Below are 15794 nucleotides of genomic sequence, written 5' to 3'. Positions count from 1 at the left end.
TGGATACCTCAGTTCCTGCAGCACTTAATCACCGGGGCGCCGACCTCGCCTGCACTTACCAGCAGAAGGGCCACATGTCACTGTGAACCGAGAGAGGATCCAAAACTGGAATTATTTTGCATAACTGATCCAAGCTGTCTATTCTGAGCAGCTGGGCGTCTTCCCAGCCCTAAATATAGTTACTGGGGCTGTTTTCTCCATCTCAGACAGCTGAGGCTGCGGGGGGATCTGCAGCTCAGGAAAAACCCCAGAGACACAGGGGGCCTCCTGTCTGTGTCACAGAGAGGGCCACACGTCAGAGATTTGTAGTGCTGTCATTCTTCCCATCACATCACAGGCACACACTCTCACTCACACTCACAGCTCTCTCTATCACTCCCCTATCTGCCCCCTCTCTCTCCTCTCCTCTCCACTCTCTCTGTCTCCTCTCCTCTGTCTCTCTCTCTCTCTCTCTCTCTCTCTCCACTCTAGCCAGGCTTGCATTGTGAGCAGACTCTATAGCAACACATTCATTGAGACACAATCCTCTGTCTCATGGCTGCAGATCAGTCTCCATTGTTCCACTGAGCTGATGAAGGCAGGTGTTTAGGGCTGTGATCGTAGAAATGAATCAGTGTGATTTTACCTGGACCGTAAAAGGCCGCTGTGACCCCTTCGCTACAGCTGTGGGAGGGACAGAACTGACCACAGGAGCGGTCAGCGACGGGGAGAGCGGCCACAGGCTGGCCTCGCACCCACACGGGAGTACAGAACACTCACAACCTGCAACGGCACTCTTGTGAGTAGTTTTATTATCATTATAAGATGAGGATATTAGAAGAGGAAGAGAGCCCTGACGTAAAGAAAAGGTGGACAAATCACAGAGTACAAAACAGAGCACGCCAGCTCCAGCCTGCAGCCGCTCCCATGTGTGTTGTCAGGCAGACACACTAACCGAGGGGGGCTGGTGACTTCATGACAGAAGGTCTCCCTGACGATGACACAGCCGTTCCTATTACCAACAAGAACGGCTGCCCATGGTGACTGGCAGCCCTGGCGCTGTGCCCTCTGCCAGGCTGGGCAGTGCCGGCCGTGGGCAACTCGCTGCAGCTGCTCGGAAGCAGAGACAAGCTGGGGATGGCGGGGCCGGCTGGGAGACAGAGCACGGCTGGTCCTTCGTCACTCTCCCTGTCCCCCACTGCCACTGCCACCCTGCTCCACTCCCCAAGGGCTGCCCTCCAGCACCCAGTGGCAGCCCTGCGCCCAGAGATGCCCAGCCACCACCTGTCGACCGCCAACCACAATACAATGCCCTCTGTGTCAAGAACCCCCTCCCCAACATACCTCCCACCCCCCCACACTGGCCAAAGGCTTAGGCACTTGCAGACCTGGCCGGAGTATCTTTTATACTCACAATGTCAATCTGGAGGTCCATCAGAGGGGCAAGGAGGAAGCCTTTAAGAACTGGCAGATACAAGATCTGGGGGAGCTCAGGATCCCATGATGGGACCCACCTCCGGGGACGGTCATTTCCCCCTGCTGGAGCCCGAGTCCAAGATCTTTTAATCCTTTTATGAATGATTGCCTTTTAAAATTACTTTTAAAAATGAATTTTAACTCTTTTTAAAGATTTAGTTGTTTTTAAAACACTAGTTGTTTGGGTTTTTTTTTGGTTTAGTTTTGTTCTATTTTTTTGTCAAATACATTGACCGTTTTGGATTTAATTTTAAATGCATTGGACCATTTTGGTTTGTTTTTTATTTTTACCTGTTTAATTGTTTCTTTATTTTGTCCAGTGCATTTTCAGTTATTTTCAATGTATTTGACTCTTTCGTTGGTAGCATTTTTGCTTTAATCACGTTTGTTTTGTTGTTTTGTTTAAGCACATGTTTATTTGAGTTTATTTGTTATATTAATCACAAAGATTTTAAAAAATTTAAGTGATTTTAAGAATTGATTAAAAAAAAATTTAATCACAAGTATTAAAATTTGATTGAATGTCTTTTATTGTAATGTAAAATACTTTTACCAATAAAACAGTATTTTATACTCACAAAAAGTGCTGGTGTGTTGAGGCACACACACACACACACACACACACACACACACGGCACGCACATGGTCACGTGACATGACATGACCCCTAAAAGCAGGAATGCAAATGGATTCTGCAGAGGGGGGAGCGGCACACAGGAAAGTGGAGTCCCTTGCGGACCGATGCTCTGCACTTAGTGTTCTCTGGCTCAATGTTAAGACTCTCCTCCCAGCTGACCCCCAGCCGTGCATTATGAGAGATATGAGGGGGGGTGTTAAAAATAAACCCATACACACTGTCTTTCTCTCTTACACACACACACACTCTGCATGATATTTTTACAGCTTGGCCTCATTTAACTAATAGCATGATTAACCTGTTTGCTTTGGCTTCCTTCTTCTTATTAATAAGTAATTGGTAAGTAGTTTATTTATTTTCATATTTCTTTATTATTCATTTCAAATCACGTATCCATCATTATTATTATTATTATCATATTTGTATTCTGCATATAAAGCACTTTGAGGTGCCCTGACTTCTTCTTAATATTATTATTCTGGTTGCTGCTTCCCGAAGCCCTGAGCCTCATCGGTACCCGGGCGTCCCTCTCTCCTTCCCAGGGGGCAACAGTGACCTAGGAAGCGCTCCTGCTCAACATGCAGTCCTGGCACCTCTGCTGCCACACACACACACACGCACGCACACTCACACCTGCTGCCATTTTCCTGAGCTGCACGGAGTGAATGCCCATCTACTGGAACCATCTGCACAGCCTCATTTCCAGCTTCTGCACTACACCCAACCTGTTTATTTATAAACCACTACAGAAATAGTCAATTTCTGCTCAGGATGGTTATGCAATAGAAACAACCCCCTGACATACACACACATACACACACACACACTTACTCCTTCCCCCCTCCTCCTCCACAGTGATTTAAATACGGGTTGAGCCCCTGTGACACTTCAGAAGCTTCACACATGCAGGAAGTGAGAGAGCAGCTGCACGCACCCTCCTGAGCTCACAGCACATCTGACCGCCGCACCGCACCGGGACCTACAGGCCGACTGCCCTTGCAAGCATGGTGCGTACCGACTACCACCCGACACCAGCACGGGCACCGCACACACACAGTACACGGCACACAGCACACACAGATATATAGATTGATAGAGACAGACAGACAGAGACAGACACACACACACACACACACACAGATAGTTAGAGACACAGACAGACCGATAGATAAAGACAGATAGAGAGAGAGAGAGAGATAGAGACAAACAGACAGACATACAGACAGTCAGTCACAGTAAATAAAAGGCAGCTTTACGGCACCCCTGCCACTGTAAATATATTGCAGGCAAAACACGTGATTGTCAGTCTCCCTAGACTGCGTTCATGCCTAAACTGCACCTGTGTGAAGAACTGGAGGACAGACTGTTAGACTGTTGATCCAGCCGGGAGCCGGGAGACTGAAGCCGGGCCGGTCAGAACAGGGATGTCTGGATCAACTGCTGCTTCTGCTGCATGAACCCCGGTCACTCCCACTTCTGGACAATTCACACCTTTATTCACTGCATTTCTCTGTGTATCGTCACACAGATGCCCACATTGTATGATATAATAGTGTAAATATAGAATTGTTTATATACACTCACCTAAAGGATTATTAGGAACACCTGTTCAATTTCTCATTAATGCAATTATCTAACCAACCAATCACATGGCAGTTGCTTCGATGCATTTAGGGGTGTGGTCCTGGTCAAGACAATCTCCTGAACTCCAAACTGAATGTCTGAATGGGAAAGAAAGGTGATTTAAGCAATTTTGAGCGTGGCATGGTTGTTGGTGCCAGACGGGCCGGTCTGAGTATTTCACAATCTGCTCAGTTACTGGGATTTTCACGCACAACCATTTCTAGGGTTTACAAAGAATGGTGTGAAAAGGGAAAAACATCCAGTATGCGGCAGTCCTGTGGGCGAAAATGCCTTGTTGATGCTAGAGGTCAGAGGAGAATGGGCCGACTGATTCAAGCTGAAGAGCAACTTTGACTGAAATAACCACTCGTTACAACCGAGGTATGCAGCAAAGCATTTGTGAAGCCACAACACGTACAACCTTGAGGCGGATGGGCTACAACAGCAGAAGACCCCACCGGGTACCACTCATCTCCACTACAAATAGGAAAAAGAGGCTACAATTTGCACAAGCTCACCAAAATTGGACAGTTGAAGACTGGAAAAATGTTGCCTGGTCTGATGAGTCTCGATTTCTGTTGAGACATTCAGATGGTAGAGTCAGAATTTGGCGTAAACAGAATGAGAACATGGATCCATCATGCCTTGTTACCACTGTGCAGGCTGGTGGTGGTGGTGTAATGGTGTGGGGGATGTTTTCTTGGCACACTTTAGGCCCCTTCGTGCCAATTGAGCATCGTTTAAATGCCACGGCCTACCTGAGCATTGTTTCTGACCATGTCCATCCCTTTATGACCACCATGTACCCATCCTCTGATGGCTACTTCCAGCAGGATAATGCACCATGTCACAAAGGTCGAATCATTTCAAATTGGTTTCTTGAACATGACAATGAGTTCACTGTACTAAACTGGCCCCCACAGTCACCAGATCTCAACCCAATAGAGCATCTTTGGGATGTGGTGGAACGGGAGCTTCGTGCCCTGGATGTGCATCCCACAAATCTCCATCAACTGCAAGATGCTATCCTATCAATATGGGCCAACATTTCTAAAGAATGCTTTCAGCACCTTGTTGAATCAATGCCACGTAGAATTAAGGCAGTTCTGAAGGCGAAAGGGGGTCAAACACAGTATTAGTATGGTGTTCCTAATAATCCTTTAGGTGAGTGTATAATAATAATAATGGACCCTGAACATTTTTTCCACAGACTTCTCCAGGGCCCCTCAGACTCCTGGTCCTCCTGCTCTCCTTCCTCCACGCTGGCTGGACCATGTACCCTTCCTACCTGCCCTGCAGCAGCCTGCAGCACAAGGAGGTGGACTGCACGGCCCACGACCTGACCAGTGTGCCCCAGTTCAGCTCCCCCACCGAGCAGGTACAGACTCTGCTGCTGTCCGAGAACCGCATCGCCCGCGTCTCCGGCAGCTCCTTCCTCTCCTTCCCCCACCTGCGGAGCCTCAACCTGAGCTGGAACTGCCCGCCGCCGCCCCGCAGCGCCCAGGCCCCCTGCCGGCTGGAGATCGACAAGGGGGCGCTGATCTCTCTGCAGGAGCTCCGCTACCTCGACCTGCGGGGCAATGGGCTGGCAGGCATCCCCGAACTCCCCGGGTCGCTGCAGCACCTGTACCTCAGCAGCAACAGCCTCCTGTTCTCTGAGCCCCCGCCCGGCCCTCCCCTGGCCCAGCTGCAGCGCCTGCACATGGACAATAACTGCTACTACAAGAACCCGTGTGGCCGGAGCCAGGCGACGCACCCCCTCTTCTTCACCGGCATGCAGCAGCTGAGGTTCCTGTCCCTGGGGAACAACAACCTGACCGCGGTACCCAAACATCTGCCACCCACCATGAGGAAGCTCGCTCTCCCATACAACCACATCGAGGCCATCTCCCCAGGGGACTTCGCCCAGCTGCCCAACCTCACCAAGCTGGACCTGAGCAGCAACTGCCGAAGGTGCGAACACGCCTCCGACCCCTGTGTCACGTGTTCCAGGACATCGCTGCTCCTGGCCCAAAACTGCTTCTCCAATCTGTGCTCTTTGCAGTGGCTGGACCTCTCCGATAACTCCCTCACCGCCCTGAACGAGTCTGTCTTTGCTCCTCTAAAAAGCCTGGAGGTCCTGTACCTGAGGGACAACTCCTTGAACAAGGCGTCCCACAACAAGACCAACCTGACCCTGGGGAGCCCGGCCTTTCGCTTCTTCCCCCAGCTCAAGAAGCTTGACCTTTCCTACAACTACAGGAATTTAACCATATTCCAGAGGCTGGCTCTCACCGAAGACTTCAGGCACTTGAGACAGCTGGTCAGCCTGATCATCTCCGGCTGCTTCTTTCGAACCGTGGACGCTGCCTCCATCAAGCCCCTGAGCAGCCTCCCCAACCTGGAGAGGTTGGAGCTGCGACTGAACTTCATAAACAAAGTCAAACTGCAGACCTTCCACAACATCTCCTTGCTCAAGTACCTGGGGCTGGCGGAGAATGAAATCACCTTCCCAGTCCTCCGGGATCATCGAGGAAATGCACCTCACCACTTCGGCAGCCCACAGAACACCCTTCGGGCCTCCTCATCTGCTCTGCAGGATGCAGGACACAGTGACCCCCCAGGAATTACATCACCTATCCATTTGATGCAGAGTTGCAGGTCCAACAACACTCTGAACCTCCGGAGGAACAACCTGGTTTTTATTAAGAAGGAGCTCTTCGAGGGACTGGAGCACATCGAGTGTCTGATTCTGTCCTACAACAGCATCAGCCAGTCCTTCACCGGACATGAGTTCACCAGCCTGAGGAGCCTGAGGGTGCTGGACCTCTCCTACAACAGGATCAACTTGTACTTTAAGGAGGCCTTCTCCGAGCTGCAGCAGCTGGAGGTGCTGGACCTCAGCCACAACAACTACCACTTTGAGATGAATGGGATGGGGCACAAGCTGACCTTCATCGCCGGACTCCCCTCCCTCAAGATTCTAAACCTGGGCTTCAACTCGATCAAGGACCGCATCACCACAGCACTGCAGAGCACCTCGCTGGAGGTGCTGATTTTCAGGAAGAACCGCTTGGACATAATGTGGGACAAGGAACTCTACAGCAGGTTCTTTCAGAATCTTACCAGCTTAATCGAACTGGACCTGTCTATGAATCAGCTGACCCACATCCCACCTGAGGTCCTACTCAACCTACCACCCACTGTGAGGAATCTGTCCCTGCAGAACAACAAGCTCACCACCTTCCCGTGGGAGGCGCTGAGTGCTCTACCTGCTCTGGAGCGCCTGGACCTGAGTTCCAACCTCTTCTCTGTCCTCTCCAGAAGCACTCTGCCAGGCCTTTACTTTCCCCCACATGCCAGCATCCAGAGCCTTAACGTGAGCTTCAACAAGATCAACAGGATTGACAGGGACTTCTTCAAAAATGCCACCCAGCTCTCCAAACTGCTCCTGAGCGACAACGAGATGCGGGAGGTCGACTTCACAGACTGCCTGCTCACCCGGCTGGAAGTGCTGGACATCCGCAGGAACTCCCTGAGCTGCAGCTGCGACTCCACCTTATACACATTTGTCAGCAAGTTCAACTTCTCCATCCCTGCCCTGACCAACCAGGTGACCTGCGGCTCCCCGGAGGAGCTCAGGGGCAAGAGCATCTTCAGCAAGGATGCCAAACTCTGCCAAGGCACACTCAGCCTACTCTTCTTCCTCTTCTCATCCCTCCTGATTGTCCTGTTCACGTTGTTGCCCTTACTGAAGCAGCTCCTGGGCTGGGATGTGTGGTACACCTTCTACGTGTGGGTGGCCCAGTCCTGGGGCTCCCTCTACCGGTGCGGTGCGAGCAAGGAGTATGACGCCTTCGTGGTGTTCGACAAGGAGCAGGAGAGCGTGTCTGACTGGGTCTATAACGAGCTGCGGGTGCAGCTGGAGGAGGGTGGCCTGCAGAGCTTCAAGCTGTGCCTGGAGGAGAGAGACTGGATCCCCGGGCAGTCAGCCATCGAGAACCTGTACGATGCCGTGCACAACAGCAAGAAGACCGTGTTCATCCTGTCCGGGGACCAGTCGGCCAGCGGCGTCTTGAGGGAGGCCTTCTTCATGACCCAGCAGAGGCTCCTAGACGACAGCGAGGACGTAGCGGTGTTTGTGCTGCTGGGCAGGACACCGCGTGGCTCCCGCTTCCTGAAGCTGCGGAGGCTGCTGTGCCGCGAGACGGTGCTGCTGTGGCCCAACAACCCCCACGCCCAGGGCTACTTCTGGCACCGCCTGCGCTGCATCCTGCGCAAGGACATCTGGAGCAGCTACGACCGCAAGTTTAGCCTCGGCTTCGAAGGCTCATGAGGCCATGGGGTCCAACCGTCCCAGCGCTGGCCGTGTCTGGCCCAGTTCCCCTTCCATTTCAGGGATAGAGGGAAAGCAGTGAGCTCTGCAGGTGAAGAGGTCTACTAGAGGTTCTGCTATCTGGACACACTCCCACATGTGGTCGATGCCTTTCATGATTTTGAAGACTTGGATCAAGTCCCCACGTAGTCTCCTCTGTTCCAGGTGAAAAGGTTCAGGTCCTCAGTCTCTCAGTAGGACTTTCCCTTCAGACCTGGAATAAGTCTGGTTGCTCTCCTCTGAACTGCCTCTAGAGCAGCGATATCTTTCTTGAAGTGTGGAGCCCAGAACTGTCCACAGTATCCAGATGAGCTCTAACTAGTGCATTGTACATTATATTTTTATGTTATGTTCTTATGTTCTTAATTAGATGAGTGTCTGTCTGACATAAGTGAAAGTAACACCGATTTATGATTATGTGATCATTCTAAAGATCACTGACTGCACCTTAACCTTGCTGATTAGTTTACCCTGTAAAATTGTTCACTCCTATGACCTAAACACTGTAAAAACTTTTTTTTTATTAATGCAATTAAGTTAATTTATTATACAATTAGTAACTGCTTTTAATATTTGTTCAAAGTTGGATTTCAGCAACTTCTGCTGTGCACCTGTAATGCATAGTGTATTGAACTCATGATTCAGATAATTGATGGTGTGATTTCTAAAGATAGAGTAGCAGGCAGTTTATTTAAAGCTTTAAACAAATACAGATAAAAGACTGTGAAGTATGATTAGGTTTCAATTGTGCCTTTGAGATATTGAACAAAGTGTACTTTTATGTTTTGTTTTACATTGTACCTAAAAGATAAGTCTCCCTGTCATTTTGGCATTGTGATAAAAGTACTAACGTGTATAGGACCTTCAAAAATCAGCTTAACTGTAGAGATAGTACAGTTATGGGGTCATGAAAAGCGATGAAACCCCCAAAAATATTAATTATTGACCGTACGTTTACTCTGTTTTACTGAAATACTGGCAAGTGTCATGTGAAGAACTTTTAGTCCAGCCGCAGTAGATATTCGAGATGAAGAAAGCATTTAGAGGAAGTCCCCGTGTCGGTGGAACGGAACCGTATTTCCAGCCAGATTGTGAATCGCAGCCGCTCCCCCCACCTTCAGCACCGCAACCCAGCGCTGTGACAGGAGCTCCTGCTGACGGCCATCCTTGCAAGAACAAACGCCTCCTGTCCTGCTGCCGCCGCACACAGCTGCCTTCCACACAGCGGCCGAGAGGGACGGTCCACTCGGTACCACGTCCACTCACGGCACCCGGGCCTCACTGCGTGTTTATGTCTAAATAAAAAGGTGACTGACTACACCAGTAACAGTATTTTTTCTGTGGTTGACCTGTGCTCAGCTCTACTTTATGTTACCTTGTCTTCAATCACCTCGTTTTATATGTAAAGAACAGCTCTCCTACAAACTCACACATGCACGCACGCTCACACACGCATTCTTTTGACTCATGTTACAATGATATTCTCTGTGTGGCTTATAGTGTAGGACAGTGTTTCCTTGTACATGGCATGATTGTTTTATTGTATTGTTTACTTGTTTGTGAAGCACTTTGCTGATATAAAAAAAAGGTTATAATCACTCACTCATTCACACACAAGACACATTCATTAATTCACACACAAGCCCTCACGAGAAACAAAGCAGAAGTTGTGCCAAGAGCGAGGAGCTGTGACGCTTCAGAGAGCAGGTGAGAGAGAAAACCCCCAGTCTGGGTGAAACGCAGAGACACGCGGACAGGGGCCAGGCCGTCTCCAGGGCCCCACGGCTCCGATCCGTCACTCGGTGCCGGCAGGCAGCGGCTGTGAGGGGCTCCGCATCCGACCCGCCGCCCTGGCACAGAGATGCACGGAGCAGGTGCCGCCACATGAGAGTGGGCCGCAGTCCAAGCCGGGCTTTTCCCACCTGCGAAACGCGAGCGCGGTGCTGGCGCGTGAAGCGGAGCTCAATCAGGGGAAAGACCTTAACACTGTCTAATAAACAAGATGCTTTTCAGGAGTAAACGACCGCCTGAAGGACACACACCGTCCCCCCTGACCCAAACTGCCAAACGACACAACACAACAGACACAAGGGCAGGGAGGCGTCCAAGAAGCTGAGCATGATCAGCCATTATGGAAAGGGACTTGAAAAGAACTAAATAATAATCAATGTTTTTAAAATAGCACTGCAATATTGTGTGTTGTGTTTAAACCCAGAGAAAGACACACACATGCAGTTTTGACTGTGTTGTCGGGGTCTTCACTGTCGTCTATGCCTCAGGGCAGATAGAGGCTGCACTCAAGCGAGAAGGACAAGTGAAAAGAGGAAGCGATCAGGGAACATCTGCGTCCGGAGAGAAAAATAACCTGCAAGAGGCGCGTTCAGGAACAGAGCTGCACTGATGCGAGGAGTGCGCGGTTATCAAGGAACTGCGATTCTTACTACGTGTGCAACTTTGACACGACACTGAAGTTGCCACTGTCGTGTACACTGTGAGTGCAGACTCGCCCCACTGCCCTACACCCTGCCGTGTAAACTGCCTCCTTCCAATAAAGACACAGACAACGTTTGCTTTTCAGTTTTTGTAAATTTATTGTGTATTTTAAAATATACAATTAGGACGAACGGTAATTAAAACCCAAGGAGAACTGAAGATCGTATCATACTTATTTACAGAGCTGGACATGATTACACAGGAACGGTTAAGTGCTGTTAGTCCCACCACCCCCGTGAGAACAGGGCCCCCCATTCAGTCCGTGCTTCCATCTGTGGGTCGGTCTCGGTGTGGGGGGGGGCAGTCTTCACACGGTCTGCAGCCAACCCCGCCGCCCTCCCCTCCACACGCACACACAAAAGCACACAGGACAGCAGCCACTGGGGCCCTGGAGTCAGTCATTTAGCAGCCAAACGCACGACACCCAGGCAGGGGTTATTAGAGCAAAGCACACATCCGCGGGAGTGGAGGGCAGGCTGGCAGGCGGGCGGGGGGGCGAGAACACGGCACAGGGGAGAGGGAACGGGGGGGGGGGTTTGGGGGGACAGGAGACACACCAGCCTGCAGACAACACCTCCTTTCCAGTCAGGGGCCCGCAGACGACGGAGGCTCCCAGACAGGCACGGAATAAAAGAAAAGAGGGAAAAGCCCAGTGGCTGGCGAGAGTCGCGTGCTGAGCAGAGCGGGGCGGGGGGCACTGCACTGCGCGCTACAGTCACAATACGCAAATGAAGGAGGTTCAGTTCAGATTCCAATACTCCGTGTCGCAGCGTTACTCACAGGGACCGGGTCCAAGACACACAACTCCACGACCCGGGACCTTCCCACCATCGCAGACCCCCAGTGTCCTTCTATTGCACTTCTGAACCTGGATATGTACCTGATGAGGCTTCACAGATGGGCGACCATCGTTCCGGGCCCACACACCAGCCCACACTCTGGGCCCACGCACCGCCGCGGCCCTTACACTTCTGTACACAACACTGTTTAATAATTTAATCTGGAAATCTAGTTGAAACAAAAACAAAAAAAAAAGAAATGCACTGCGATCCAAAGCCCAGTCTGTGCGTCGCCTGCGTGTTCCTGCCCCTCTGACCCGACGGACCCGTCTGTCCGGACACAAAGGGGACGGGTGGCCGGTCTCCTCAATGGGGGTGGCGGGGTCGTGGCGCCCCGTTGAGCCCAGTCGAGGCCACCGGCTGAGGTTCAGGGAGGAGTGTCCGGGACGAGGGCGGCGCAAGGACCAGGCGTGGGACAGGAAATGCGTGTGGTCGGGGGTCGGAGGTCAGGGTCTGGGGAGACACCTTGCACCCCCCCGGCTGCTCTACTTGCACAGAGACTCCAGCGAGTCCAGCGTGCGCTTGATGTCGCGGATCTGCTTGGCCAGCGAGTGGATGGGCTGCATGGAGCGATCCAGCTCCTCACACCGCGCCATCAGGGTGTACATTCCCTGAGAGAGAGAGAGAGAGGGGGAGAGGGAGAGTCAGTGACATCACCTAGAATAAATTATCAGGCTCAAACCCAAAGGCTGAGGCAGATTGGGGGCTACAGGAGTCTGGCGCCCAATTCAGAGCCAAGCAGAGCCGGCACTGTGCCTCCCGTCAAACAGGGAGCCGACTGGCACCGCAAGGCGAGGTGCAGTTCACACTACGAGCACATCTGTCCCCACCACTCCTGAGCCCGGCCCGGGTCCCCCAAGAGCCCCTCTGTCTCACCTTTATGCTCATGTCTACGGACTCCCCGAGGCTGTCCACCGAATCCCTGTAGGTCTGGATGTAGCCGACACTGAGCGCCGTCATCTGCGGAGAGGAGACCCTGCGTGAGGCGGAGCGACCGTGGCAAAGGCACGGTACACACATCGCACCAGCATACGCACAGCAGCAGGAGTTTGTTCACTGTTTGTAATGTGTTTTATTTATGCATGCATCATTTATTTAAACCTAGTGAGAGTGAGATGACAGCTCAGTTTGGCAGGACCAGGTCAGGAGCAGGGCTGACAATACACAGCCTGGTTCAGGGTCGGCTCAACAAAGTTGCCACGGGGTCACGTGCCGAGCAGCGCCAGTGCTGGCGACTCTCCGGCAGCAGAGTGAGGTCCGACGTATCCGGAGGCCAATTCATTCAAGCTCAGAAGTCACGTGTGCATCAGGCATGGCTGCAGTGTGACTCATGGATCTAATATCTGTCTGCAGAGGGCATCTGCCATGGCACCCTGTACTTGCTCCACTTTGCTTTCTCGGAATTAGACGACACCCTTGGCCCTGACCGGGCGGCGTGCAGGAGGCCGGGGTTTGACTCACGTTCTGGATGGTGCCATTCAGACTGCGGGTCATCAGCTCCACGCTGTGCGCCACGTCTTGCGTGTGTTTCTGCAAGTCCAGCAGCACGGCCGGGTCGATGGGGGGGATATCGGCCGGCTTCCTCTGGGACCCCCGGCTCCGCACTGAGCTGTCCGCTGCACGGGGGGGGACATGAGGATCAAATAACACACAGTCACTGATACACACACACACAACACACACACACAACACACAGACACATACACTGACACATACATACATACATACATACATACAACACACACACACACACACACACACTCCACTCACAGTCCAGGCTCTGGCAGGAGCTCATCTTGATCTTCTGCTGCAGGTCCTTGGCCACGAAGTGCGTGAGGTCCCCATCGTGGCTCACGGTGCCCTCGAGCTCCAGGGCGCTGGAGATGGTGGCCCTGCGGCCCTCGGGCTGCCGGTCCCGGCCCCGGGGGCCACCGCACACCTGACTGATGCGGTCCAGACTCTTACTGTCCTGCAGGCGCGGCAGCCCGGCCCCCCCGACCGGGGCATTGCGCACGTGCACCTGGGCCATGACATGGGGGGGGCAGGCGGGCAGGCTGGAGGCCTGGAGGGGCAGGTGGTTGAAGGGGTTCGGTCTGTTCTTCTGAGTGGGGCTGGTGGAGCCCTCGTCCTCATCTCGGGGGCCCCCGGCAGCCTGGCAGGCCCCCCGGCTCTGGCCACAGGGGCCCCGGCGTCCCCCCTTCTCGGCCTCTTGCTCAGTGGGGGTGCTGGCGGTGCTGAGCTGTGGGCAACAACACACAGGGTCACCTGCACATGTCTCAGAGACAGACGCTGGTTGAGTGAACATGCCAGGCCCAGGGGGCGGGCTACACCTGGGCGGGTACCCCCACAATAATAATACGTGGGACTCACAAAACAGATACCCTGCAGGGCAATATACTCACCTCAGTGGTGTCTTCACTGTCTGCGAATTCTTCTTCTTCTTCTTCCTCCTCCTCCTCCTCCTCTCCTCCGCCTCGCCCCTCTCCAGGCTGCGCTCATCCTCTCCCGAGCTGTCCTGCTCCACCGCATCCCAGGGCGGCCGGCTGCCCCTCTGTCTGGAGTCCGGGATGGGGCCTTCCCCGGGGGGTCCCGCTCTGTGTCCCGAGGGGGCGCAGTTCATATGTCCCCCACCAGCGTCCATCTGCCGCCCCCTGCTCTGCGGGTGGGGGGCCGCCCGGCCGTCCTCCTCAAGGCGCTTCGAGGGCGGGGGGCGCGGGACGGCGGCGCTGGGGTGGCGGGGCGGGCGGCTCTCGGGGGAAGCGGAGCCCCCCATGGCGTCTATCCCGTTGGCTGCTTCCCGCACATCTGTGCCAATCACAGAGGAGTGGCTCATCCCTCCACCTCCTGAACAACAACAAAATGAAGGGATGATGACAGGTCTGTCACACGACACACGACACACACTGAGCAGCACCTACTTCCTCTTCTGGGAGCCACAACAACATGTGACCCCTGTGTGCGAGAACCTGGAAACCTCGAGTCACCCGGCCGGGGAATTTACTTAATGATAACTAATATATAAAGAAAGAAATCACAGGACTCCCGGAAGCCTGCAGTGGAGCAGCGTCGCCGCGGCCCGGCGCTCACAGGGACACCGGGACAGGGCCATGCCCGGCCGCACACGCACAGCAGACAGCACGGACCGGATCAGCCGCTCACACCCCCGTGTACTGCTGTAACAGCTGCAGTCTGCCTGCCCAACATGCCCCCTTTCAGCCGCTTCCGAAAGACTTAATACCACTTATAACAATGACCCGCCTCTTCCTTCCTCCGACACAAGTCCCAAGAACCGCGAAGCTGCTGTAATATCGGAAGCGAGAGCTGCTAGTAAACAGGGCGTCATTTGCGCATGCACTATAAACATAGTATATGTTGAAAAGAAGGAAAGAGCACCATCTCTGTGTATTATTAACCCACGACGGGTGGCAACTGTTTTGTCAATAAACTGAGCCGCAGTTCGCCCGTCTACAGACCCAAAGAAGGAGCGCAGGCGGGCTGACAAAAGCCTAAGCGAGTCCGAGGCCGCAGCCTCCCCTGCGGGCCTCCGTCTCTGTTCAGACTCGTCTGCGGTTTGATTTCCACAGCCCGTCCTGGGGGCCGTGTGGCCGCACTGAAGGCACCCCGGCGAGCGGCTGTGCGGATAAACGACAAGACTCACCGCTGCACCTGCTCCCCGGGTGAACGCTGGCCGGAGGCAGAGTCCCACCACGATCCCCTCCCGGTCGCATGAACAGAAACAGCGACGCGCACACTTCGTTCCGCCTGTGCATTTGCGAAACTATAAACGCGGCTGAACTGTTTTCATCTCTTTATAACAGTCCGTTGCCTCTGAGCTGTTTTATCCTCCATACTGCGGGCTTGGCATGTATAAAGCATGTACAGGTTCGCGTTTAGAAATCCTCTTACACCTGCACACAGGCCGGAAGACATTAAAATGAACAGGGGCTGCATTCAAACTAGAAAACACAGCAACTCACCACATGGGGGAGACGGAGTCTGCCATGTCTTTGAACCGGCCAAACCCAGGCATCGTTTCGTGCTTCACGGTTTCTATTTCACGGAGTCACGGTCGAGTTTTTCACTGAACATTAAACCTTGCATTGGGCCCCGGGCTCCACAGAAGTGCGATGTTTAAGAGCTTCCTTCAGTGGACCTATTAAAATGTGTCTTAACTGTAATTATTTCCAGTTGTACATATACTATATATATATATATATATATATATATATATACATACATATATCTACTCACAGATGAGAGATTCCACGTGTGTGGCAGGACACCCAGATGTGCAGTAGCATCCCTAATCGCTCTCATGGTGAACACTGTAACTGACACACCTACCGTCACACAATAGACAAGTGCTGGACAAGTGCAGAAGAAAATTGGAGCG

The 15794-nt window shown here is 52.8% G+C and overlaps 2 protein-coding genes across 2 annotated transcripts; one reads left to right on the top strand and one right to left on the bottom strand.

Moving 5' to 3' along the window:
* The first annotated feature begins 4935 nt into the window (after positions 1 to 4935).
* LOC136731637 (toll-like receptor 9) lies at positions 4936 to 9387 on the top strand. Its single transcript, XM_066697698.1, has one exon. It carries the CDS (start codon positions 4989 to 4991, stop codon positions 8028 to 8030), a length of 3042 nt encoding a protein of 1013 aa, XP_066553795.1. The 5' UTR covers positions 4936 to 4988; the 3' UTR covers positions 8031 to 9387.
* A 1248-nt stretch (positions 9388 to 10635) lies between these two features.
* On the bottom strand, positions 10636 to 14234 carry borcs6 (BLOC-1 related complex subunit 6). The gene is made up of 5 exons (XM_066699735.1): positions 13821 to 14234; positions 13172 to 13640; positions 12863 to 13017; positions 12278 to 12361; positions 10636 to 12012 (listed from the first exon to the last, which is right to left on the bottom strand). Exons 1-5 carry the CDS (start codon positions 14232 to 14234, stop codon positions 11887 to 11889), a joined length of 1248 nt encoding a protein of 415 aa, XP_066555832.1. The 3' UTR covers positions 10636 to 11886.
* Between the last annotated feature and the right edge of the window lie 1560 nt (positions 14235 to 15794).

Source organism: Amia ocellicauda, chromosome 3 (genome assembly GCF_036373705.1).
Source record: "Amia ocellicauda isolate fAmiCal2 chromosome 3, fAmiCal2.hap1, whole genome shotgun sequence".
NCBI lineage: Eukaryota > Metazoa > Chordata > Actinopteri > Amiiformes > Amiidae > Amia > Amia ocellicauda.
Note: the sequence above shows the minus strand (reverse complement) of the source record. Positions and strands in the feature narration are given on the sequence as shown.

What these genes read in the sequence shown, in the direction of transcription:
- LOC136731637 (XM_066697698.1), top strand. Translation starts at nt 4,989, where the DNA reads ATGTACCCTTCCTACCTGCCCTGCAGCAGCCTGCAGCACAAGGAGGTG.
- borcs6 (XM_066699735.1), bottom strand. Translation starts at nt 14,234, where the DNA reads ATGAGCCACTCCTCTGTGATTGGCACAGATGTGCGGGAAGCAGCCAAC. An exon ending in CTCCTGCCAGAGCCTGGACT is followed by an intron (nt 13,018 to 13,171) that starts GTGAGTGGAGTG and finishes CCCCCCGTGCAG; the next exon opens with CGGACAGCTCAGTGCGGAGC. An exon ending in TGAATGGCACCATCCAGAAC is followed by an intron (nt 12,362 to 12,862) that starts GTGAGTCAAACC and finishes TCCTCTCCGCAG; the next exon opens with ATGACGGCGCTCAGTGTCGG.